Source organism: Cavia porcellus, unplaced genomic scaffold (assembly GCF_034190915.1).
Source record: "Cavia porcellus strain 051 isolate PalLab524CR breed Dunkin Hartley unplaced genomic scaffold, mCavPor4.1 scaffold_16, whole genome shotgun sequence".
Taxonomy (NCBI): domain Eukaryota; kingdom Metazoa; phylum Chordata; class Mammalia; order Rodentia; family Caviidae; genus Cavia; species Cavia porcellus.
In genome coordinates this window covers 22,693,114-22,719,189 of record NW_026947499.1, presented here as the reverse complement: position 1 = coordinate 22,719,189, position 26,076 = coordinate 22,693,114, and the positions used below count along the sequence as shown (strand labels likewise).

At 37.8% G+C, this 26,076-nt stretch overlaps 1 protein-coding gene across 3 annotated transcripts in view; it reads right to left on the bottom strand.

Annotated features, from left to right (window-relative positions):
• Prr14l (proline rich 14 like) overlaps window positions 1–26,076 on the bottom strand; it is a 68,792-nt gene that overhangs the window by 5,834 nt on the left and 36,882 nt on the right. For 2 of the 3 annotated variants that reach the window (XM_013141841.3, XM_003478292.5), the window contains exons 5-8: window positions 15,701–20,906; window positions 10,496–10,567; window positions 9,678–9,849; window positions 8,567–8,673 (exon numbers count right to left, since the gene is read on the bottom strand). In XM_013141841.3, the coding sequence (XP_012997295.1) occupies window positions 8,567–8,673; window positions 9,678–9,849; window positions 10,496–10,567; window positions 15,701–20,906 (5,557 nt within the window). Of the gene's footprint in view, window positions 1–730; window positions 839–8,566; window positions 8,674–9,677; window positions 9,850–10,495; window positions 10,568–15,700; window positions 20,907–26,076 lie in introns of all 3 variants that reach the window. The other variant, XR_010039715.1, reaches the window with a different exon arrangement.

Below are 26,076 nucleotides of genomic sequence, written 5' to 3'. Positions count from 1 at the left end.
AACACACTATTTTTTTTTTTTTTTTTTTTTAAATACTGGGGATTGAACTCACGACCCTGTGCTTACCAGGCAAATGCTTGAGCCACTGGGCTAAATCCCTAGGTTTTCTTAACTAGGCTGGCAACCCTCACCTTTATAAAATTTCACCCATTAATAAAATTATCAGAAATGATATATTTGGGTTTAGACTATCTCATTTTACAGCCTCTCTGTGCCACCTTTTCACTTACTTTCTTTTTTTTTTGAGACACGGTGTTGATATACACCCAGGCTGGCCTTGAACTCACATCAATCCTCCATCAATTCTCTCGAGTGCTGGGTTACAGGCACACACCACCATGTCAGACTTCAATTTATCTTTCTTCAAAAAATTTTTCTTTTTTCTTTTGTCATGCTGAAGATGGAACCCAGGATTTACACACGCTAGGTGGACACTCTATTATGAGCAATGTAGTTTTTTTTGAGGGGTACCAGGAATCCAACTCACAACCTTGCACTTGCCAGGAAGGTGCTGCCACCGAGCTAAATCCCTGGCCCTATATTCATTTTTATTTTCCTCTCCTGGCTTGAAAATTACATACTCTTTCTTTCAGTAGCTGGCAAAAATTTTAATGAGTACACTAAACTTATGAAGTGAATCAACAGTTTTACTCTTCCCTTGAACATTACAAAGTCCCTAGATCTTTTAACTCAGATCAATATTGTCAAGGCTAGACGTGGTGGCACCCACCTGTCATCTCAGCACTCACGAGGCTGAGGCAGGAGGAACGCTGTGAGTTCGAGGCCGGCATGGGGTACCAAGTGACTTCAAGGCCAGCCTGAACTCCATAGTGAAACCCTGTCTCAAAAACAAAACAAAACAAAACAACAAAAAACAAAAAAACTGTCTTAATTTATGATCTAAGTTGTTAGTATTCCATCTTTTTTCCTTTTTTGTGTTACTTTATTGTATGACAAGACAGTCTATGCTTATCTTGTAAATCTCCTGCCTGTATTATTCATCAATGAGCCACAGTTCATATACCATAAAATTCATGTACTCAGTGGTACAATTTGGTGGTTTCTTAGAATAATTATAAGGTTATTTACTGATCACCACTATCTAAACTAGAATACTTTCATAGCCTAAAAAAGAAAATTTGGTCAGGCATGGTAGTGCACACCTGTAATCCCAGCACTCAGGAGGATGAGGCAGAAGAAGAGTTGCCGTAAGTTTGGGGTAACCTGGGCCACATACGAGTTCTGCATTCCATTCAGGAATACACAATGAGACCCATATTAAAGAGAGTGTACACAGCAGTAGCAGTTCTGACTCACTCACCACCTGGTAACTACTTACCTATCTTCTGCCTCTAAGATTTATGCCTATTCCAGGCATTTTATATATATGTAATCACACATGGTGTGCCCTTTTGATTCTTGCTTTAAAAAAATTGATACTCGGGGCTGGGGATTTAGCTCAGCGGCATAAGCACCTGCCTTGCAAGCAGGCGGTCGTGAGTTCGATCCCCGGTACTGATAAAAATGAAAAAGACAAAAAAAAAAAAAAATTTGATACTCTACATGCAGGCAGATAAATCTATCTCAATCATTTACAGTCATCTTTTTGGTCTTGCCTACCTTTCCCTTTCTACCATTCCAGACAGTCTGCCTTTATTTTCCTCTTTAATGTACTGGTAATTGTATCTCTCATATAAAAGAAATCATGTGATAATTTAACTTTCTGGCTTATTTCACTTAATATTATTATGGTCTCAAGATACAATCATTTTCCTATAAATGACATAATGTATTCTTTATGACAATGTGTATATAGGCCAATTTTCTTCATTCATTTGTCCATTGGGGGAGATCTAGCTGTCTCCTGAGCTTAAGCTAGTAGTATTGTGAATTGTGCTACTATAATGGTCCGGTTTCTTTCATTCAGCATACTGTTTCCAGGGTTAACCCATGTTGTATTCAGTTTCAGTATTTCATTCCTTTTCATACAAAACACCATTCCTTTTTCTTTTCTTTTTCTTTCTTTCTTTTTTTTTTTTGACAGAATCTCGTTATGGAGCTCAGGCTGGCCCTAAACTCACTGTGCAGACCAGCTTGGCTGTAAACTTGCTATGATCTTCCTGCCTCAGCCTCCTCAGTGCTGGGATTATAGGAGTGCACATCACACTCGGTTTAGTAACATTCCATTCTGAGCATATGCCACCTTTTCTTTATCCATTCACATTCTACTTTTTAACTATTATGAATAGTGCTCCTACAACTATTTGTGTACAAGTTTTTGTAGAGATACGTTTTCGATTCTCTTGAAGATATCCAGAAAAGGGGGGCTGGGGATTTAGCTCAGCGGCATAAGCCTTGCAAGCAGGCAGTCGTGAATTCGATCCCTGGTACCGATAAAAATGAAACACACACACACACACACACACACACACACACACACACACACACACACACACACACACACACAAAGATATCCAGAAAAGCAACCAATATAATAACTTTAAGGTAATATTTTTTTGAGGGGGTGGGGTTTACCAAGAATCAAACCCAGGGCCTTGCATTTGCTAGACAGGTTCTGTGCCACTGAACTACATCCCCAGTCCAATAAATTGTATCTTTTTAAAATTTTTTTAGGTGCCAAGGATCGAACTCAGGACTTTGTGCTTGCCAAGCAGGTGCTTATGCCACTGAGCTATATCCTAAGTCCCCAGTAAGTTGTATCTTAACACCTTCAGAGCACAGGAAATTTTCTTCCATAAACTCTGACACTGGGTGAAGGAAAAAAATTCTCTCTAAGAATTAGTAAGCACAAGCTGGGCTTCTTTGTGGATTTGTGGCCTGGATCCCTGGTGTGTGGACAGACTTAAAATGAGGATTTAGTTTACAGTGGTCCTGAGTTGGTAGTGGTTGCTATCCTGTTCAGAGTTGAGGAGGGAGAAACATATAGATTTACTTTCAGTTTTTTAAAAAACCTTTTAGGAGCAATTTTTGCTAAATTAATTTTTTCCTTTTTTTGGTACTGGGGATCAAACTCACGACCTAGAGCTCCCCAGGCAGGTGCTTATGCCACTGAGCTAAATCCCCAGTGCTAAATTAATTCTTAAGACATGAGTTTTTTGGGCCAGGGGTTTAGCTCAGTGGCACTTAAGCGCAAGGTTGTGAGTTCGATCCCCACTACCAAACAAACAAAAAAAGATCCATCCACAATTGTCTAAAAAGGGAAGGCAGCAGGCATGATTTGAAAACCCATATTGTCTTCATTATTCTGTTTAGTTTGGTTTTATTCTGTATCAGTTTGTATAATTGTATTATATTCGATGGCATGGACAACTATCTCAAAGATATCAAAATATATTATGGTAACCATTTTTTATTTCCTATTAGCTTGATTTGAAGCCCTGTATTACTTTCGTTCCTATGCTGTATCCATTATTTGTTTTTACTGGTATTATTCTGTACTATTTTGTTTGATTCTATTATGCCTGATGATATGGGCAATTCTTTTGAAGATAACAAGAGGCATTATGGTAGCCATTGCTGAGCTCCTTGTATTTTGTTTTTAAGTCTTGTGTCATGTTCATCCTTTTGTTTTGACTCTGTTCTGTTTTGTTTGCTTTTATTCTCTTCAAAATAAAATTTAAAAATACATAAAGACATGAGTTTTTGTTTCCCTAGCTTCTTATGCGTGACCTCCTCTTCTGCTTCAGGAATAGACTGTTCCTTTTCACTAAGGGTCCTCTCAATACACCAGGGAAAGCTCATGTGAGAACTAATCCAACCAGGTGCTCTGTAAGTACAATAGAGTCTCTTGCATGGGTGTGAACTGGTGGTATGATGCTTTTAATTCTTTCAGGAAGGTACCAAGAAGGGGAATAGCTGGATTGAATGGAACCTCCAGCTTTAGTTTTTTGAGAAATCTCCATAAGCTTCCATTTGTACCAGTCTATACTAATAACAGTGCAGAAGGGTTTCTTTCCTCCCATAACCCTGCCAGCATTTGTTAATGGCTATTTTTTCTCTTTTTGATTTTTGTAATACAGGTTCTTGCTATGCAACCCAGGCTGGCCTCAAACTCACGACAATCTTGCCTCAGCCCCTTGAGTATTGGGATTATAGGTATATATATCATGCCTGAAGGTTGATTTCTTGATAATAGCCATTTTTTTCTGGCATGAGATGGAACCTCAGCTTTGTTTTAATTTTCATCTGTCGAATGACCAGTGAGGTTGAACATTTTTTCATGTATTTATTTGCTATTTCTACTTCTTCATCTGAGAAGTGTCTATTCATTGCAGATGTTTATTTTTGGGCTGGGTCTTTAAATTGGGGGGAGTCTGATTTTACTGAGTTATTTATATACTTTAAATATTAGTCCTTTGAGAAACAGCTGGCAAAGATTTTTTTCCCAGAGTGTGGGTTGTCTTGTCATTCTGTGCGAGGTTTGTTTTGCTGTGTAAAAGTTTTTCAATATGTTAAGATTTCAGTTGTTGATTCCTGTAATATTTCTTGTGTGGCTGAAGTTTTGTTCATAAAGTCTTTACCTATACCAATGTCTTCAAGAGTTTTATATAGTCTTATCTTCCAGCAGATTTAGTGTTTATTTATTTATTTTTTTTAGTGTTTGTTTTAATATTTAGCTCTTTTGGGCCAGGAATTTAACTCAGTGGGTCAAGTGTTTGCCTGGTAAGCACAAGGTCATGAGTTTGATTGGTACCAAAAAAAAAATTTTTTTTTAGGTCTTTCAGGCTAGAGATTTAGCTCAGCAGTGTAAGCGCCTGTCTTGCAAGCATGCAGTTGTTTGATCCCAGGTACCAAAAAAAAAAAAAAAAAAAAAATTAGGTCTTTCAATTAAATGCAGATGTCCTGTGCTCTGGGTGAATGATTTGGGGACAATATGCAATGTATGTACCATTGCTGCCCCCCAATTGATGTGTTCTGAAAGTATTTTTTATTTTTTTCTCCTTGAAATAAAATGGATTTGGAAGAAAAAAAATTGTCTTTGGTCTATTTTGATTTTTATTGTTTGGTACTGGGGATTGAATGGAGTACCTCATGCTTGCCAGGAAGGCATTTATGCCACTGAGCTAAATCCCAGTCCCCTCTATTTTGATTTGAGTTTAGTGCATAGTGAGAGATATGGATGTAGATTTAATCTTTGGCATGCAGAAAGCCAGTTTTTCCAGCATCATTTATTAAAGAGGCTTTTTTTCCAGTGAAGGTACTTGGCACCTTTGTCAAAGATAAGGTGATTAGGTATTGTCTGGAGTTGTTTCTGCATTTTTAAATTTATTCACTGATCCTTGGGTCTGCTTTTCTTTTTTTTTTTTTTAAAAAAGGACTGGAGAGCGCCCGCGGGTCTCAATCCACCCGACCAATCGACCTGGGCGATTGGGAAGCCAGACTCGAAGGAACCGCTGGGCTAAAGCCAGCCCGGGTCTGTTTTTCTTTTGCCAGTATCATGTTGTTTTTATCATGGTAGCTTTGTAGTATAATTTCAAGTCAGGGATTGTGATACCCACCTTCCTTGCCTTTTTGCTCAGAACTGCTTTTGCTATTCTAGATCTCTTCTAGTTCCAAATGTATTTTGGGATTGTTTTCTCTAATTCGATGAGGTATGCTACTGGTATTTTGCTCAAGATTGCATTAAATCTATATAACAATTCTGGAAGTGTGGCCATTTTCAAGATATTGTTTCTTCCTCCCCAAGAACAAGGATCATCTTTCCTTTTTTTTTTTGGTACCAGGGATCAAACTCACGACCTCATGCTTGCAAGGCAGGTGCTTTATGCCGCTGAGCTAAACCCCCGGCCTCCATTTTCTGATATCCTCTTTGAGTTCCTTTTTTCAATGTAGTTTTCAATGTAAAGGTCTTTTACTTACTTTGTTACATTGACTTCTAGATATTTCATTGTTCTGGATGCTACTGTGAAAGGTGGTGTTTCCCTAATTTTTTTCCCAGTGAGTTTCCTAGGTGGGTTTCCAGAGTGCTATAAACTTTTGAGTGCTGACTTTGTATCCAGCTACCCCACTGTCTGTTTCTAAAAGGAAAGTAAGCAAGGTACATTCACCACATCACTTCTACCCAACATATCCCTATGCTGAAATGGTAACTGAGGTGAAAACCATGGTTGTAAAAGTTTAAAAATTCCAGACTTGGGGGCTGGGAATGTAGCTGATTGGTATAAGATGTGCTTAGCATGCCATGCTTGAGTGTAATTTCAAGCACAAAAAAAATGAAATAAGCACTCCTTTTTTGAATTTTCCCAGCTATCCCTTTTATTTATTTTTATTTTGCTTTGTTTTTGAGGCAGGGTCTCATTATATACTCCAGGTTGGCCTCAAACTCATGGCAATGCTTTTGCCTCAAGTGCAGAGATTATAGGCATGTGCCATCACACCTGGCTTCCCAGCTATTACTGCTTGATTTTTTCATATGTTCTGTATTATATTTCCATTTACTCAAATTTCTTCTTAAAACAGCTCCTGAGCAAGTGAATAATATGTTATATTTTTACTGTTCAATGTACTAATTATCAAATTGTTGCTTCAGAGATCAAAATGTGGGTTTCATGATCTTCTCTGTGATAATGGAGTCAATCTTGGATCATTTAAGTATTTTTTTTAATCAGTGAGTATTATGCTCAGTTTGTTCATAAGAGATACTGGAGGAACAATATAGGATAAAGACAGGTTCTCGCCCGGCATGGTGGTGCACACCTGTAATCCTAGCATTGTGGGGACTGAGTCAAGAGGATCTCTATGAGTTCAAGGCCAGCCTAAACTATGCAGTGAGACTCTGTCTCAAAAAAAAAAAAAAGGATAGGGATGTAGCTCACTGGTAGAAGGCTTGCCGAATAAGCTCCTGGATTTAATCTGCAGTATAATCAATAAAACAAAAAGAAAAACCTCTTCCTGCTCCCAATTAGTTATTTATGTAAACCAAATTTTTGAGATATACAAAAGCAAGACAATATAACTGATCTCGAATTCGCTTTCATTCTAGTAAATAAAGAAGGATATCTGAAATATTTTTAAAATTCTCTTAAAAAGACATACAATAGGATGATCAATGAAAGAATTATAAGGGTTTGGGAATAGCTCAATAGTAGCGCTGTATAAGGCCATGTGTTTTTTTTTTTTTTGTCTTTTTCCTTTTTATCGGTACCGGGGATCGAACTCCTGGCTGCCTGCTTGCAAGGCAGGCGCTTATGCCGTTGAGCTAAATCCCTAGCCCCAAGGTCATGTGTTTTAGCCTCAGTTGCAAAAAACACAAAAATTCATCAAATAATATATAAAGTATGAAAAAAAGAATCATGATTATAATTCATACTGCATTAACTTTTGAGTGAATCACTAGAATACAGTATTTTCTTTTCTCAATTAGATGTCAATCCTGAGTTTTAAGAATTTTTATTCTAATAGTTAATAAGATTAAGTTCTCGTAGTTCATTGAAAAGAAAGGTTTGAGCTAATATTGTTTGGACAATTAAATGCAGCTATCTTGTACTCTAGTAACTAATTTAAAGATAATAATATGTAATGTATTAACCATTGTTACATTCTAATTATCATGTTCCGAAATTTTACTTTTCTCTCTTTAAAATAAAAAAAAAGAAAAAAAAGAATTAACAACGATAAAAAAAGAATTAAAAATATTTAATTCTTGTTTTATAGGTAAATTCCTAAAGTTTAGGAAGGTTAAATAACTTCTTATGTTACACAGGAAAGTACTGTTGGGCTTCCTTTTGCTACCAAGAAATAGAGAGAAATCTACCAAAAGAAAGCTAATGTAAATTTAAATTTGTAGGCCTTTAAAAATATGAGGATTGAGGATATAGCTCAGCAATACAGCACCTGCCTGGCAAGCCTTAGGTAGTGAGTTTGATTCCCAATATAAAAAAAAAAAAATTAAAACAATGAAACTCATGAAATTTAGGTCCTTTACTAGTTAGTGTTTGGCACTTGGTGTCTTGGGTTAGGTAAACCTATGATGGACACATGTCTTATGACTGACATTTAGGACCTAATGCAAGTCTAAATACTGAGTCTCAATAATCTCATCTAAACCCTGGAAGGAGCTGAGAGAAAAAATGTATCTTGATGTGTATATATATGTATATAAAAAATAGTTAAGATAGTTGTACTACTGATTTCTCTGAGTTCGCTGAAGAGAAACATTTGTACTGGTGTTGTTTGGACAATTGAACGCAGATGTCTTGTGCTCTGGTTGAGTGATTTGGGGATGACAACGCGCAATGCATGTACCATTGCTGCCCTCTGGAAAAAAAAAAGACAACCAGGGAGGACAACAGTACTCATCTTCAAACACTATTGAATACAAAGGTACATTTGAGGAAATAAAAGCATTTATGTGACAGTAAATTCAATAAAAATAAGAATGTACTATAATATCTTTGTACATAAATAGCCAGCTGACAATTTATTAGGATAAATTTATCAAATTATAGTAAATGGCTTAGAGTATATTCACTTAAAAAGGTAATTATATTTTTCCTAACAATTTTCCAAAAAAGCAAACCCAGTTTATATTAGAGAAGGTGCTCACCTTTTGGGGCGAGGAAGGCCCATTGGAGTAAGATTAGGATCTGGTTTAGGAATGGTTTTCCGGATGCGAATCTGTGAGACTTTCTTTGGCCTCTTCTCTGGCTCAGCCTGTTTTTAAGGGTTAAAAAGAAAGATGGTCAAGGTCTGAGACATGTTAAATAAAGTTCCTTTTAACACGCCAGACGTTGTTTTCTCAGTTTATAGAGTTCTAATAAGACTTTGACTCCTAGCACTGCACAACAGGGATGCATTTATTCTGTTGTTTCAGCAGTGATTTTGGCACAGTGAGCAGCACATCAGTTTCACTATCTAATAAACAGCTATGACAGAACTCTCCCTCTTAGCCATTTTCAGTAACATATTTCAGCTCCACATTACTAAAAGAGAATTATACATTCAGATATTGAGATCATTAATATGAAATTCTGTAACTTGTAAAGACAGCAGATATCGCAAAACTGAAAAACACCACCATTCACTCATCTTTGAATGCACAAAGCTGCTCTTTGGCCCAAGTGTCTACAAACATAATTAAATGTCACCAAGAAAGAAAAGGTAAGGAAAATAATGCATATTAAAAAACTCAAAGTGACAGCTGGGGATTTAATTCAGTGGTGTAAGTACCTGTCTGGCAGGTGCAAGGTTGAGTTCAATCCGTAGTAGCAAAAAAAAAAAAAAAAAAAAATCTTTTTTCTTTGGGCCAGGGAGTTAGCTCAGTGGCCCAAGTCCTGTCTGGCAAGCATGAGATTGTGAGTTCGATTCCTGGTACCAAACCAAACCAAATCAAACTAAACTAAACCAAATCCAACCCAACCCTCTAGGTGGGTATGGTGGTGTCCAATTGTATTTCCAGGTACTTGGGAGGTGCCAAAATAGGAAGATCTTGATTCGAGGAGTTCAAGGCAAGGCTGTATAGCATAGTGAGATACCATACTTAAAAACAAACTAAAAAACAAGAAATGCAAAGCATCCTTTACTGGCTATGCACAGAAACTCCTAGCTTAGTGTGTTTCGTACAGAGCTGGTGCTAGAGGCAGTCAGTAGAGATTCACGGTAGTCTACCTATCATGCAATGTCAGTCTATGATCAACCAACTCCAGTGGTACATTTACCTCTTTCTGTTCTGGAGGGCTGCTCTGCGGTCGGGGGCATACTGCTGTCACACCATCCAGTTCATCAAACCCAGGAACTTGGAACTCAGAGGCTGAACACAGAAGCTTGCTGACAGCTGGGTCTGTTACCAAACAAGACTTTGGTACCAAGGTAGGGAATGGAGGCTCCAGTCTAGGGTCATAGAGAAAAGGGAAGACAACATGAGAAGGAGTTGCTTTCTATCTCTGGCACATTCACCTTCTTACCATACACTAGAGGTAAAGATGTATTTCTTTCTAGGAAAGGTATCTTGAGTACACCTGTTTTCTAGTCATTTCTTTTGCGGGGGGTGGGAGGCTGTAAGTCATTTCTGGACATAGCCAGGGTCTATATATGTAAAAAAATTACAAGAATATGATCATTTAATTTCATTGGTATAAAGAAATTTTATAGGAGAAATGCGAAAAAAAAAAAAACAAGTTTGAGGGAAACACAGTTGGAGAACTCAACATGAATAATGCTCAGAAGAGATTGATCCAACTCAGGGACTGAAGCTGGGTAAGTAACAAGAAATAAAATAGTTTCAGAGTGGCCTTCTGGTGTGCAAGACTAGTAATTTTCAGTTTTTTAAATAAATGGTATTGATTATACACCTGTAGTCCCTATTTGTAATACAGCGGAGCTATCTCAGAGATGAGAAAGACACAGATCAGGTTTACAGGGACAGAAAGAAGGCCAGAGGGTGCCAAGCCTGACCCACACCATCTGTGAATACCTAAGCACGCTCTTGTTCTCTCACCACCCACTCTTTCGGAGCTCTCCTGCGCCAAAGGCTTACCTCATCTGACTGCCACCAGTTCTGGATGTAGCTTCCAAGGCCGGAAGAGGCACATACGGTAATATGGTGTGGCTGAAGTTAAGCAAAAGTACAAAAGCAGCAATTATCATAGTGGATGACAGGAAAAGTTCTGACACTATTGTGCATATCAGTACATGATACAGATCCTAGCAAGGATGAAAACCTCCCACCCATGGGAAATACGCTTATGTGTCTATCACTAGACCGGAAGTATGCTGACAGGAAGATTACTTCCTTTTTTTTTTTGGAGACAGGGTCTTGCTATGTAGTTCAGCAAACCTGTCCCAGCCTCTAGAGTGCTGGGGATTACAAGTCTGTGCTATCATGCCTAACTGGTTACTTTCTAATTTAAATGAAAGAAGATAGGCGAGAGAACTAAGGAGAGGACAGGAAGAGAAAAAAGGAGAAAGAAAATGACTTTGGGCCTTATACCATTTAACAAAGTTATTGAACATGAATATTGAAGGCTTTTTAAAATTAAAAACTCTTTTATTGGGGCTGGGGATTTAGCTTAGCGGCATAAGCACCTGCCTTGCAAGCAGGCAGTCGTGAGTTCGATCCCGGGTATCGATAAAAAGGAAAAAGACCAAAAAACAAACAAAAAACTCTTTTATTATTATTATATTATTAGGGGTGTTTTCGGTACTGGGAATCAAACTCATAACCTTGTTCTTGCCAGGCAGGTGCTGTGCCACTGAGCTATCTATGCCTGGCTATTTTTGTGTCTTGTGTGTGCGGGTCTCACTATGTAATTCAGGCCAGCCTTGAATTCACGTGTAGCCCAGGCTGGCTTCAAACCCGCAGCAATCTTCCTGCCTCAGCCTCCCAAGCACTAGGATTATAGGCATGTGCCACCATATCTGGCTAAACCTTGCATTATCGAACACTATATTAATTTGAAATACAAACTGCCACTTAATCTTTCAAAGTATTGTAGAGAAACATTATTTTCTTTACATAAAACATTATGTAGGAAAAGCTGTTAAGAGTCAATTCCTTAAAAAAAAAGTTGATTACAGTTAAATTCCACATTCATAGCTGAAACAATAGTACCAATCACCTATAGATACAACGATGTAGAGATTTTTGTTCCTCTCAAAATAAAACATTATATTCTAATGATTTTAGAATATGGCATAGAATTTCAGAGAATTCAGGTTTTTTGTCTTTTTTGAGTTTCACAATGTAGTTCAGCCTGGACTTGAACTCATTTTGTAGTCTGGGGTGGCCTCAAACTTGCAGTGATCCTCCTGTCTTGGCCTTCTGAGTGTTAGGAGTATAGGCATGTGACACCACACCCAGTTACAGAGAATCTGATTAACGGCTAAGAAAAAGAGATAATTTGGAGTCCTAGAATAATACCAAGTACCAACTCAAGTTTCCTTGAAGATAAAAGAAGAGAAGCATAATGGAATACTAGATAAAAAGCTGACCAAATCAGGAGCCCTTGGTCCTAGCACTTAGCTCAGTGGAAAACTCCAACAGCTTCAATAGTTGTCATGAGTGTCAGTCTCAGCACTGATAAAAAGCACATACAAACAAAGATATTCAACCTGAATTACAGAATGCTAGAGAATAAGACTTAAATGAGAAAATTCTACAGAAATATAATTTCCACTGGGCACGGTTGTACACACCTGTAACCCCAGCATCCGGAGGCTGAGGCAGGAGGATTGTTGCAATTGTGAGTACAGCCTGGGCTACACAGTGAATTCAAAGTCAGCCTGGACTACATAGCAAAACCCAGTATCAAAAATTTAAAAACAAAAAACTAAAAAACAAAACTCAACCTTTGTAAATTCTGTCTGAACCCAGGCATTCCTAGAGCCACTCTTAGTGACAAACATCATTCCTCAGTCTTCTACTTGAACTTAAAAAAACCGAAAAGCTAGATATAGGAAATGAAAAGCTGGATACAGAAAACAGGGTAGGAAGAAACCTCAGACATATAAAAATCAGATAAGCAAGAACCTGAAAGAAGAATAAGGGATAAAGGTAGTATTTTCACAGGGTAAAATGGTAATTTGCTGAGTAACAGCCTCAGGAATAAATCTATTTAAGGAAAATAACAATAGTTTAAAGCTGTCTGCCACAGACACATAGTAGAAAGTAATTATGAGATTTAGAGACAGACCAACAAACCAGATAGTAAGATCACAATGCCATCACTGAAAACAATCTGATTCATTCTAATGTACTTTTATGGCAGCAGTATAAGCGATTATAATTTTTTTTCTTTTTTTTTGTACCAAGGTTCAAATTCTCAATCTCATGCTTGCTAGGCACGCATTTAAGCCACTGAACTATAATCCCGGGCCCTGTTTTTCTATTTTCTATAGGACATGTGTTTATGATAGTAATTCACCTTTTCATTTCAATCAGCAATGTTTAGAGTTCTACAGTGTTTTTTCCAAACCCTTTATTTATTTAGCTCTCTGCTAAAACACTCAGGCAACTATATAACACATAATGGGGATTCCCTGCTCCATACTGGGTACTGAACCCCAAGCTTTTGCTGCATATCCAGCCTTTTATTTTTTAAAGTGAGGATCTTGCTAAGTTTCTAAATTGCCTAGCTGGGCTTATACTTATGATCCTCTTGCCTTAACCTCTGAGAGTGCTGAGATTAGAGGTGTATACCACCACTATCTGGGTACCAGCAGCTTTTTTTTTTTTTTTTCTGGTAGTACTAGGGATCCAATTCATGATCTTGTGCTTGCCAAGTAGGCATTGTGTCAACCAGTTTCTAATGACACATAAAAATTCTGGACAAGGAACTGCCCAGATGTGTAACAAACCAAAAACAAACAAATAAGCAACAAACAACAAAAAAAAAAACCCCAAAACGAAAACCAAGGCCTTCTTTAGGCAATTCAGGAATATTAGTTTTGTTGTTACTGTGTTGATGCAGCTTAATTTTTTCAGCTACAGCAACAGGATGTATTTTCTTAATTTTTTTGGTACTAGGGATCAAACTGATGATTCTGCACCTGCCAGGAAGGTGCTGTGGTGCTGAGCTATATCCTTGGCCCTAGCTACAGTAATAAGGGCAAATTAAAGAACTACAAAGTTTCTGTTCATCTAAAGCATCACAACTAGAAGGATTTTTGGTGTTGAAGACTGAAGCTAGGGCCCTGCACATGCAAAGCATATACTCTATGACAAACTAAACCCAGCTTCCTTCCCCGTATAGATTCTAACAATGAGTAGTTTGACCTTGAACTCACAATGATCCTCCTGCCTCAGTCTCGTGAGTGGTGGGATTATAGGCATATACTACCACACCCTGGTTAGATGGGTAGTTTTAACTCAGTAATTCTTCCTATTCTATTTTCAATGAGAAAGTACAGTGATACTGATGCAATTTTTCCCAATTATTCTCAGTGGTCAAGCAACAAGAACTTCTGCCCATTTTGCTTTAAGTTCCATAAGCACTAAAACTGAAGTATGAAAAAACCAATTTTTTTTTTACTAGTGTAAGTTTGTGATGTATAACAAGTCTGCTCATTATGGAAAGCTGATACATATATGTCATCTCTTAGTCTTTTTTAGTTCCCCTCCTCTCTATCCAGAAATGCCTTTTCATTTGCAAAGTTCTACCGTTCCTGTTTTTTATTTTGCTCTTCAAATTATTCATACTTTGGCTCAGGCATGTAGGGCTCCCCTGTAATCCCAGAACTCAAGAGTCTGAGGCAGGAAGATTGCTGTGAGTTCAAGGCCAGCCTGGGCTACATGGTGAAACCATCACAAAAACCTAAATAAATAAAATAAGTAATTCATACTTTGGGTTTCTCATATAAGAGATCATGTGATACTTAACTTTTTGTGTCTCATTTATTTCACTTTTTTTTTTTTTTTTTTTTGTCTTTTTCCTTTTTATCGATACTGGGGATTGAACTCACGACTGCCTGCTTGCAAGGCAGGTGCTTATGCCGCTGAGCTAAATCCCCAGCCCCACTTTTTTTTTTTAAATCGATACCAGGGATTGAACTCATGACTCCCTGCTTGCAAGGCAGGCGCTTATGCCGCTGAGTTAAATCCCCAGCCCTCATTTATTTCACTTAGCTTTATGGTTACAATGTGTCCATTTTTCTACAAATGACTCAAATGTATCTGTCTTTATGGCTGAGAAGTACAGACAGTATTGTGTGTGTGTGTATATATATATATACAGCACATTTTCTTTATCTAGTCATCTGTGGATGGATATATAGTTCATTTCTAAGACTTGGTTATTGTGAGTTGTGCTGCTATAAACAAGGATTTGTGTGTATCACTGTAATACGATGTCTTTAAATTCTGGGAAAACACGTAGAAGAGTACACATAGCGGGATCAAATGGAGTATTTTTAATATTTGAGGAATCTTCACACTAATTTCCACAGTAGTTGTCCTGCTTTACATTTCCACCTTTTTCGCTACAACTTTGCTGGCATTTGTTGTTGAATTTGTGATGATGGCCATTCTTTCTGGAGTAAGAAAGAAACTTAGCAATGCATATGTCAAATTTTGAAGCCTCTCTATTGCAGAAAAAATGGTAGATATTCATAATCTAGAACTGGTGATATTAATTTATCCATTCACTAAGAAAGTATTTGTTTCGTATCCTTTACATACCAAACATTGATTTAGGTGCTACTGTAGAATGTTCTGTGAGACAAATACAGTTATAAGCCACTAATACTATTTTGCTTATAGGGTATTTATTATCAAAGCCAGGGCAAAAGGATAAAGAGGAGATTCAAAAGATTCAATCGTTTTTTGGGTATGGTGGGGCATACTTTGTAATCCCAGCTACTCCAAAGATTCAGAGAGATGTACCACAAGTTTGATGTCAGTGTGGTCAATTTAGTGAAACCCTATCTCAAAATAAAATAAAAATGGGCAGTGTGACTTGTATAACATTTGTGAGGCTCTGGGTTTAATTCCCAGTCCTGCAAGGAAAAAACAAAAAAGATGATCTGAAGAATAAAATGGGACAGAAAAAAATTACAGAGCAGTAGATTTAGCAGAAAAACATGGGCATGTACATTCAAGAATTATTACTACATTTTCTCAGATTACTGGCAATATAAATAAGTACAGATATAAAGATGACTCTAAAGAGCCTCATGTTTCCAATAGTGCTCTCTCTCTCCCCAGTGGTAGGAAGGAAACATTTAAAGAACAGTGGACAGATTTTACCTGCTTGTGGTGCCCAGACTTGGCTGTTGCTTGTTGTGAATGGAATGAAGAGCAGAGATTTCGAAGCAGGAGGAAGGCCCATGCTGGCTCCAAAGAGACAGCACTCTGCCCACTGAGTAGGGCAGAGAACCGAAGATCTTGTTTGCTATGGAAGCTGGAGACCTTAACCCTTTTAAGCCCTGTGTAAACTGGGCCATGAACAACCTCTGCATGGTTGGCATGTGACTGGAGAAGCTCCGTTTCTTTGTCCAGATTCGGTAACATCCGGGGGAACAAAGTGCTAGAAGAGTATGAAGGCCAAGGACAGAGCAGTTTGCTCTGGTCGGGACTATGGATGTGTCTCCACAGTCTGGGAGAGGAACTGGAGTCTGTTGAGGAGCCTGAGTGTGTGTCTGACTATGGAGGCCAGTGTCTTCCCTGAATGTGGCCATCCCAGGGCAACCATGGGACAAAAAGAAAGAAAAAGTCCACTTGGGTGGTTGAGATGGGCACTGGGAGGCCTCTTCTAAGGCAAGCCTTGCTGGAGCACAGTGCTCAGGAAAAGTCTTTGAGAACTCAGTCATGCAATCAGAGGCTAATTTCACATGAAAGGAAACTGGGAAGATTTCAGAACCAAAAAGCAGTGATGGCATCTTGTTGTTCAAATCTATGAAGCTCATTTTGATGGCTTCAAGAGAATAAAGTGCCACGGGATTACTGTGAGGCCTCTTATTCCATCCACTAGCTGCCAAATATGGATCCAGCTGCATTGCATTATATGAAAATCCATCCAGGAGCCTTTTATATCTAAGGCGCTTGTAGCTTTTGGCCACTGGAAGAAGTGCAGAGGAACACTGCTGATATCTGAGTTTCTGTGTTTTTGTGGCAGGAACTAGTTTGGAGGCAAGAATAGATAGCTTGTTTAATAAGGCTGATTCTTTGGTAGACTTCCTAAAATTCAGCCTCCTCAAAAGATGGCACGTAGTCCTCTGCTTTGGTATGTGGCTAAGCAAGCTCCTGGAAGGTACTGTTTTGGGTTCCAATGGCGTGGGCAGAGATGTAGCACGTGAGCTGAGAAGTCTGTGTACTTTTGTGGGGATGGGATCAGAGGAACTGTTTCCAAAGGCAGAACTTCTACTTTTATTTAATTTTCTCTGCATGCTGACTGGCCCCTGACAGGAAACTCTTTTACATGTTCGATGGGGCTGCTTCTTTAAGGGAGGCATTTCTTTCTGACGGCAAGTATTCACAAAGGCACCATGTACTGGATCGCACCCAGCAGAGTTGGGGTCTTGTGCTTTCTGAGGAAGGCAACAAAATGTGCACAACTCAATGTCCTCCTTTAATGAATGACAAAAGCTTTCCTCCTTTGGGTCTTTCATTCTCTGAAATGGTTCAGCAATGTTGCCCTTGGTTCGTTTTGCTAGGGTGATTTCTTTCATCATGGTGGATTCATATATATCAGCCTTTGTTTGTAACTTAGTTTGCACTTCATCTGACAACACATTCGATAGTATCTGTTGTTCCAATATCATCTGTGCTCCTTTTTGACACACATGTTCCTCTTCCTTCAGCAATACACAGTTCAAAATGTTCTGGCTTTGTCGTTTTTTAGGATCATCATGCATCCTCTGGCATTTCAAGAGGGTCTGAGAAGTCTTGCTCAAATGACAACTCTTCCTTCCTTTTCTGGCAATCATCTTAGGTTGTTCTTCAGCAGTTAAATGACCTATGCACCCACTCTGCTGTCCTTTAGTTTCTTCTCCACTCACTTTAGTTGCTGTTTCCATTATCAAAGGCAAATGTCTATCAGTGGAATTCTCATGAGGGTGACAAGCTTTGCCAATGTTCTTCACACTGATGTATCCTTCACTAGGATTATTCGTATCTCTTGGTACTTCTACCTTCATCTTAGGCAGGACTGTGTAGTCCTTTACATTTTCACAAAGCATTTCACCACCCTTTGGGTTAGCGAGAGTCTTCAGGTAGGTTTCTTCACTACTGATAGCAGTTTCTGAATTTTCTTGAGAAAACAGACACAAAGGCATTATTGCAAAGGATTTGAGTATCCCTGAGGGAACAGGGTTCTCACCTTGGCATCTAGAAGACACTGAGTCTTCTGAGAATATTCCAAAGGTTTGTTCCTTGCCAAACTCAGAATTTATCTCTTCAGGTTTTGATACTTCAGTCATTCCTTGTGTTCCTCTCAGAGATGTGGCTTTACTTTCATGTTCATGATGAACATAATTTAAAGACACATTTACTTTATTCATTATTCTTGTATTTGGTTCATGATCTGCAACAGACTCCATCTCAAGGGCACAAGAGTGGAGACAGTTTCCCATTTCACAAGCTTTTAAAGACTTGTATACTTTTTCTTCACTTGATTTTTTTGTTTCAAGAGATTGCATTGTAGAATTAGCAGCATTTGAGAGATCTGAGTCCTGGTTGGTTTTTCCTATAAATCCAGCATTTAGCTCATCGCTCTGAGTTGAGGTACTCCTTAAGGTTTTGTGTACTGGCAGTTTATCTTGCCACACACCACAATCGCATGTATTAGATACTTTTATGCCCAGCACACCTTCTGTAGGCTTTATACTATGGTCTGCACAGACAATGATTTTTTTATCTATGAACTCTTCAGAACCAGAAATATCTCCAACAGCTCCTTTGGAATCAACTTTCTTTGGACTACCACAAGACCCTATGTTATTACTGCCTGAATGAACTCCTTGGTCCTTTTCACTGCGGCTTACCTCTCTTTTGTGGTTTGTGACTGTCTGTCTCTGGTCACTATCTTGTGTCTCCTTTGCTAGTTTATCGTAACATTTATATTGATCTGGTCTACTTTGGTTACTCTGGTAGTCAAGGACAATTTCTACCTTCTGATCAAGATTTTCAATTGCTTGGTTCATGTTTTTAAAACTGGAGAACATAAAAGTAGGAGACAATGTTTCAGAACTTGGAATGTTTGCAAATTGGTTTAGTTTTTGTGTAGAAGAATCAGAGATGTTACATTTACAAAACACAGTCTCTTTGGGTATATATAGTTCCTTTCTATTTAGCCCTTCCTCATTGGCTTTGGTGTGACCAGTGAGGTGAGTATTTGAAGCCCCACTATCTGAGATATCAGCTGTCATTTCATTTCTGATTTTATCTTCTGTAAAGCTGCCTTCAGTTTTTCTCCCATCAAGTGTACTCTCTTGTGATATACAACTAATTTTCATGAACCCTTCCGTTTCTTGGGAGTGGTGATCACTATGCTGAAATGCATTTTCACATTTTATTCCTGAAGAGTCACTGACTTTCATGATGATTTTGTTGGGCTCAAAAGCAACACAAGCAGAATATGAGTTATCTTTTGGTGCATTTTTTCTTACACAGTGACAGCTGGAGGTATCCTGAGATTGAACACTTTGACATTCTGTGACTGAGACTTCTGGAGGAAAGCCAGCTGCTTCTTTTCCACTTGAGAGGAAACTGGAATGTAGATCTGTTCCTGAATCAGCCATTTCTCTTTTTCTTTCTAGGCTTCCTGGTGTGGTGTTGAAAGTAGAACTGTTTGAAGAGGCACTACCTAGTGGAGCGATGTCTTTTATGTCACCTAGTGCAGGGATGTCTTTTACTTTTGTCTCAGTAGAAAGGATTTGGTTATCAGCAATGACATCTGCTCCATTTTCCAATGGAGGATGATGGCTCTGTTGGGCATTTTTGCTTGTTGTTCTGTTTATATGCAGAAAGGAATCAGTTGGCAACTTCACGTGATCTTGAGAATTAAGGGACACTTGATTTAAAACACATTCACATTCTACTTTGCTTACAATCAGTTCACTGGTATAAGAAAGTTCACTCATCTCATGGGAAATTTTCTGTTCATTTAAACATGGAATATTACCATGTGAGGTCTCTACAGCTTCTTCTGATTCAGATCTATAATCCAGTTCTGGAGATGGTGGTAACTGAGTAGTATCTTTTTCAGCTTTTGATACCTCTTTAGACACAAAACTTATCTGATCTTCTGGCATTAAACTAACAAGGAATTTTCTTTCAGACAGAAAATCATTACATGATGTTTCTTTTAACTGAGTATCACTTTCCAGGTTTTTCTGGAAGCTGACTAAGGAGTTAGAGTCCTTATTGTAAATCTTTTCATTTAATGTACTGGGCTCCAAAGTATTTGTCTGTTCTGGCTTTTCAATCTGCACCAAGGAGGAAAAACTGCTTTCTTCAGAGTGTCTGCCTAGATGGCTCATATTAGTAACAGTTTCCTTATGGCCCTCACAGTCTGTAAACTTACTTTGAATGTCTAAAGTGATTTTCAAATCATCTTTGTTAAGTATTATTCCCACAGCTTCAGTTAAAGAACTAGACATTAAAGAACTAGAGCTCTCTGTATGGTTATTGCCTTGAATGCAATACTTATGATGAACATTTCCTTTTGGGGAATCAACAGTTTCTTTTTCACCAAAACGATAACCACTGGAACCCTTTTCTAGTTGTTTGGCATTTATAAAGAGTTCTCTTCTTTCACTCCTGAGATTCAAAGACTGTTCTTCATTTTCTTCTCTAGAAGCCAAGTTCTTGCTTGGATCATCCTTATTAGAACAAGAATTATCTGTCATTTCATCAGATCTTTTCTGCAAGTTACTTTCAAAACCACACTTTCCTAAGGATGTTATTCTGCATTCTGGACCAGATAAACTTTGTATGAGACATAAAACTTCAGAATTTTCTTTCAAGGGTTTTATGGCATGTACATTTCCTGTGGCTATGGAACTGTCAAATATAGAACTGTGTTTTTCATTATAGTGGCCAAGAATGTGTTGGTGATTGTCATCTGCTGCACAGGCCAGGTTTAATTTCCACAACTGTTCTTTCCTGTTGTCCATTTCAGGAATGGCACTGTTCTCTGGTAATAATGACAACCCAGAAGTACAAGTTTGTAATTCTCCACATTCTTTTTCTTTAGGAGTTGCTTCTATTAATTCAGGATCCACAGAAGTTAAAGGCTCTACTGAAACTAATGTTCTGGTTTCTGAAATCTTGCCACTGTTTGTGATTTCTTCTACTGCTGAGTATTTGCTGGACGCAGCTAAGAGATCTTTACTCACATTGCCATTCTTGTGTCCTTCATTATTATTATCCATTTTAGTTCCATTGACCTTCATACCTTGAACATCTTCAGGGAATTTTGGTAGAATTTGAGTTGTAAACTGTACATTTCCTTCTACACAAAAGAAACAAATCCAAGTCAGTACATAATCATAAAAAAATTGTTCTACCTTCATAAATTTTATCATGCAACCAATGGTATCAACAAAAATGACCTAATTCAGGAAAGGAATCATAGACTCAAAAGTTGGCAGACTAGATGTAACCTGTATTCACTTTAAAATCTTCATCCACACTAACAGGTACATGGCTTTGTGAGGAGATACAGGAACCACGGGAAATTGCTGAACTATAACTTGAGCGACTATCCACTAGGTGAAACCCAGGAATATTGTTATTTAGAAAGCTAAGTAAAGTAACAAAAATAATGAACACCAACCTTGAATGAATGGCAGCTCAAGAGGAGAAGGGAAAATTCTCTCCCCTCCATGGTAAAAGAAAACCAAATTATACTCTCATGACTCTTAATGTTACTACTGGACAGAAATTGCCTTAAGAAAACTGAGACCTAATTCCAGTCAATGAGCAAGGGCAGGAAATCTGGCATTTCTATACAGATTTAGACAGGGGTAGGCTAAGAAGTCATCTTAAAACATGCCTTTCTTTCAGTAGAACAAGCAAAAGATGAACTTAGAACTGGGCAGGAAGCCATGTTAAGTCATTTCCTCTGCTTTAGTGGGTGATATGGGAGAACAGAAAACCCACATTTTTTGTATTTCCAGGATGCCAACAGCTGTTTTGCTCCAAGGAGTCCATGAGTATCAACTCTTAATAGCTTGGGCTCAAGAGAATGGTGATAAGAAACAGAAACATTAAAATCACAGGATGGTGGAAATGCCCCAGTTCCTTGCATGAGAGAGACTGAATTCCAGGCTGGAAAAGTTTCAGAGGGCTGGAAACAAACAGGGAGTGAATACTGGGTCAGCAAAAGACCTCTACCACATAAGGTTTTATAGTGGGAGGGGGACTGAATCTAGAAACATCATGAAACCAGCGGAAGAGGGGGCAACATGGCTTTTCCCCTTAGCACAGACCCTACATGCTCAATTCCCTTCTTTCTGTTGAGAGGCACTCAGAGTAAACATGAGAAAGTATAGACATTGACGAGCTATGCCTCCAAATCAAGACCATGATATGATAATGAGCTGTGAGAGAAGTTGGTTGACAGCTTGGGTTTGTCCAGTGCCTTCACTGGATATGGAGTAGACTGAGCTGACAGACATGGGCCAGTGTCACTAAAGCAGATCTGCACCAATACTCATCTACAATCACAGAAGGGCAAAGCTCAGTCTCTAGATTATCCTAAATTGCTTCTTCTATTTGAACAAAAGTGGACAAAGAGAACTGTGAACAAGAAAAGATTTTCACACATCCCCAACTCCCTTATTAGGCAGTGTCCAAGGGGAAGTTAGGGGAAATAACTGATTCCAGATCGAATACTCTCACATGAAAAGGAATGTCAGATTTTGCTTTATGTGCACACGTGTGTTAGTTTTTGCTTTTGCTTCCACAGGATCCTACCTTGTTTTGTCATCCCCTCCCCCGACAATACCAAAGCTTGCTTGTGTCTTACGTACGGGTTTTTAACTTTGTATTTCTGGTTAGTTCATTAACTGTATTCAAGCTTCCTATAACCCCTTGCAATTCCAGTCTATAATCCCTTGCTCATTCTTTCTTCTTCAGCTCATGCCCCCTGCTTATACTTTCTTTCCTGGTATGTAAATATTATCATTAAAGTCTATTTTTTTTTTGAGCCAGGGATGTAGCTCAACAGCACAGCACCTGCCTGGCAAGCATGAGATCATTAGTTTGACTCCTGGCACCAAAAGAAAGAAAGTCTTTCTTTCTTTTTTTGTCTTTTTCCTTTTTATCGGTACCGGGGATCGAACTCACAACTGCCTGCTTGCAAAGGAAAGTCTTTCTTTTCTTCTTCTTTTTCCTAATCTGTTCTACATTATTACTCTCCCTTTGTTTCTCTAGGGTACTGAAAATGGTACAGAACTTTTAAAAAATTTTTAAATTATATGCTGATAGTTAATATATTGTTGGTTCTTTCAGCGTTGGTGTCAGTAGTAGTTATTCACTCCTTGCAAAGCAGTGCTGAGGGAAAAAAAACAGTGCTAGCTAGGGACTGGACCCAGTACTTACAGTAAGTTCAGTGGCTGCTTTCATGCTGAGATACCCCTACAGTCAACAATACAATGCAGAGAGAAAGCTACTTACTAAAAAGATCTCCACACAGCAGTGGTAGTGACGTGCGTCCCAACTGATGTGCAAAAATCAATACAAAAACACAAGAATCATGACAAAAAGAAGGCAACTATAGTTTGGCCTCCAAAAACTATCACAAAAACGGATACAATTTCAGACAAAGAATTTTTTAAAAAACCTAATAACTGAAATAATCAATGAGAAGAAGATACAAGTAAGCACGTAAATGAATTATAGAATTTTACCGGATATGAAAGAAAATTTCACTAAAGAGAACTTCTGAAAAATACTCAAACAGAAATCCTGGAAATGAAATTCTGAGGTAGTAAAATAAAAAACTCAACTGGAAGTCCTGGGCAGTAGGCAAGATGAATCAGAAGAAAGACTATCAAGACTTCAATACAAGGTGGATACACTAGAATATTCAAATAGTAATAAAAAAAAGTAGCAAAAACATTATATAAGAACTTATAACTTCTCAAAGAATAACTCTAACAGAATAAATACAAGACTCTTTGGTCACAGTCCATTTGGGACAACTTAGCAATTTACTAAGACCTCATCCCAAAAAGATAAAAAAGGGCTATGGATGTAACTCAGTATTAAGACCCAGAGTTCAATTCCCAATATGGGGGAAGGGGTGCACCTTGATTGCAAGGAAGGTGAAGAAAAACAAGTTATTGGTACAGGAAACCTATTTATTGAAATTATAGTAGAAACTTCCCCAAATCTGGAAGAATGATACAGATATCAACCACTGCAGGCATTCAGAAAACCAAATAGGCATGAACAAAAAATAGGCTCTCCACAACATATATAATAATTAAACTGCCAAAAACTCAGAACAAAGAAATAATATTATAAGTGCTTAGAAATGCCAAATCACTTAAAACAGCAAAACGGAGTAACAACAGATATCTCATACTGCTGAAGCCAGGAATGCTTGAAATGATGTATTTCAAACCCTGAAAAAAAATTGCCAACCCAGATTATTATATCCCTCAAGGCCATCCTTCAAAATTGCAGGAGAAATAAAGATCTTCGAACTACGAACTAAAGAAATTTATGACCATTAGACAGCACTGGAGAAAAGTACTTAAAGGAACCCTAAACACACAGAAAGAGGACAATCGCAACCACACGACTAAGGACAAGAATAAATTTCATTGGAAGAGTAGATAAACAACAAAAAATATTAGGAATGAATCAAAATCAGAAAAACAACAAAATGACAGGAATTAGTACATACCTCTCAATAATAACAATGAATGTAAGTAGTCTTAATTCTCCAATTAAAAGCCACAGACTGGCAGATTGGATCAAAAAGCAACACCCAACTATATGGTGCCTACAAGAAACACACCTCACCTGCAAAGATACATACAAAATTAAAGTAAAAGTATGGAATATGGTTCTCCAAGTATCTGGAGGCCCAAATCAAACAGAGTAGCTATACTTACATCTGACAAAGTATGCTTCAAATTAAAATTAGAAGAGACAAAGGCCTCTTCATATTGGTAAAAGCAACATTCTCAAGGAAATATATAAATTATAAATATACTGAATATGTACCAAATGTTGGTGCATCTAATTTTGTAAAACACGTTTCTTTACATAAAATTCAGACATCCCAATACACAATGGGTAACTTCAATACTCTGCTCTCACAAATGAACAGGTGTGTTACTAGACCTCCCCGCAAAAAGCAAAGCGAAATTGGAGTTAAATTATACTAGAGTAAATGGAGTTTGAATAAAAAACGTAGTGTTCCACATTACGGCAGCAGACCACATTCTTTTCAGCAGCCCACCAAAATTTCTCCAAAATATATCATATTTTAGATGAAAAGGTGAGTCAAGAAATACAAAATGACTGAAATAATTTCATATATCCTATTATATAACAATGGGATAAGGCTAGAAATTAACAGCAGAAGAAATCACAGAACTACACAAACACATTTAGAGTAAACGATACATTTATTTTTTGAGACATTGTCTCACTATGTGGCTGCCATTGGCCTCAAACTTGTGATCCTCCTGCCTCAACCTCCCAAACACTGGGATTACAGGCATGCACCACCATGCCCAGCTTAATAATACTCTCTTGAATAACCAGTGGTCATTGAAGATATCAAGAGACAAATTTTTGAAAATTCCTAGAATGAAATATTGGAAACACAACATATGAGAATCTGGGATATAAAATGAAAAGTTTTAAGAAGCAAGTTTATAGATATAAGTACCTACATTAGAAAACAGCAATCCCATACAAGTAACCTAAAGATTCATCTCCAGGTCTTAAAGAAACAAGAAAAAACTCAAATCTAGGAAAAAGAAATAAAGACCACAGCACAAGTTAATGAAACAGACTAAAAAATATATAAAGGATAAATGAATCAGATTTTTTTGAAAATAACCAAGACATAAACCATAATCTTACCAAAAATATAAAAAAGTAAAATTACAACAGATACCACTGAAATCAGAGGATTAAGGCACACCTTACAAATTTATATTCTAATGAATTAGAAAATCTAGAAGAAATGGATAAATTTCCATCAAAATTGGATATGATCCACCAAAACTGTACCAAGATAAAAAAAAAATCTGAACAGATGAATAACAATCACAAATTAGTGTGCTATAATACTAATTTTGTTTTTTCCTGCAAAAATGTGAAAGTCAAAAGTGTATCTGGGGGCTGGGGAGTTAGCTCAGTGGCATAAACGCCTGCCTTGCAAGCATGTGGTCATGAGTTCGATCCCTGGAACCCATATTGAAAAAAAAAAAAAAAAGAAAAAAAGTGTATCTGGAAGAAACAGGCAATTTTGAAAAAATGCCTTTTTTAAATAGTTCTTAGCATCCACAGGTCAATGCTGATTTCAGAGTCTTAACAAGTTTCCATTTCAAAAGACTAATAAAGCAGATTTATAATATAACAGCTTTGATTGGTAACTGCACATGTTACAGGTAAGTGGGGTACAGTGGTACACACTTGTAATCCCAGAACTC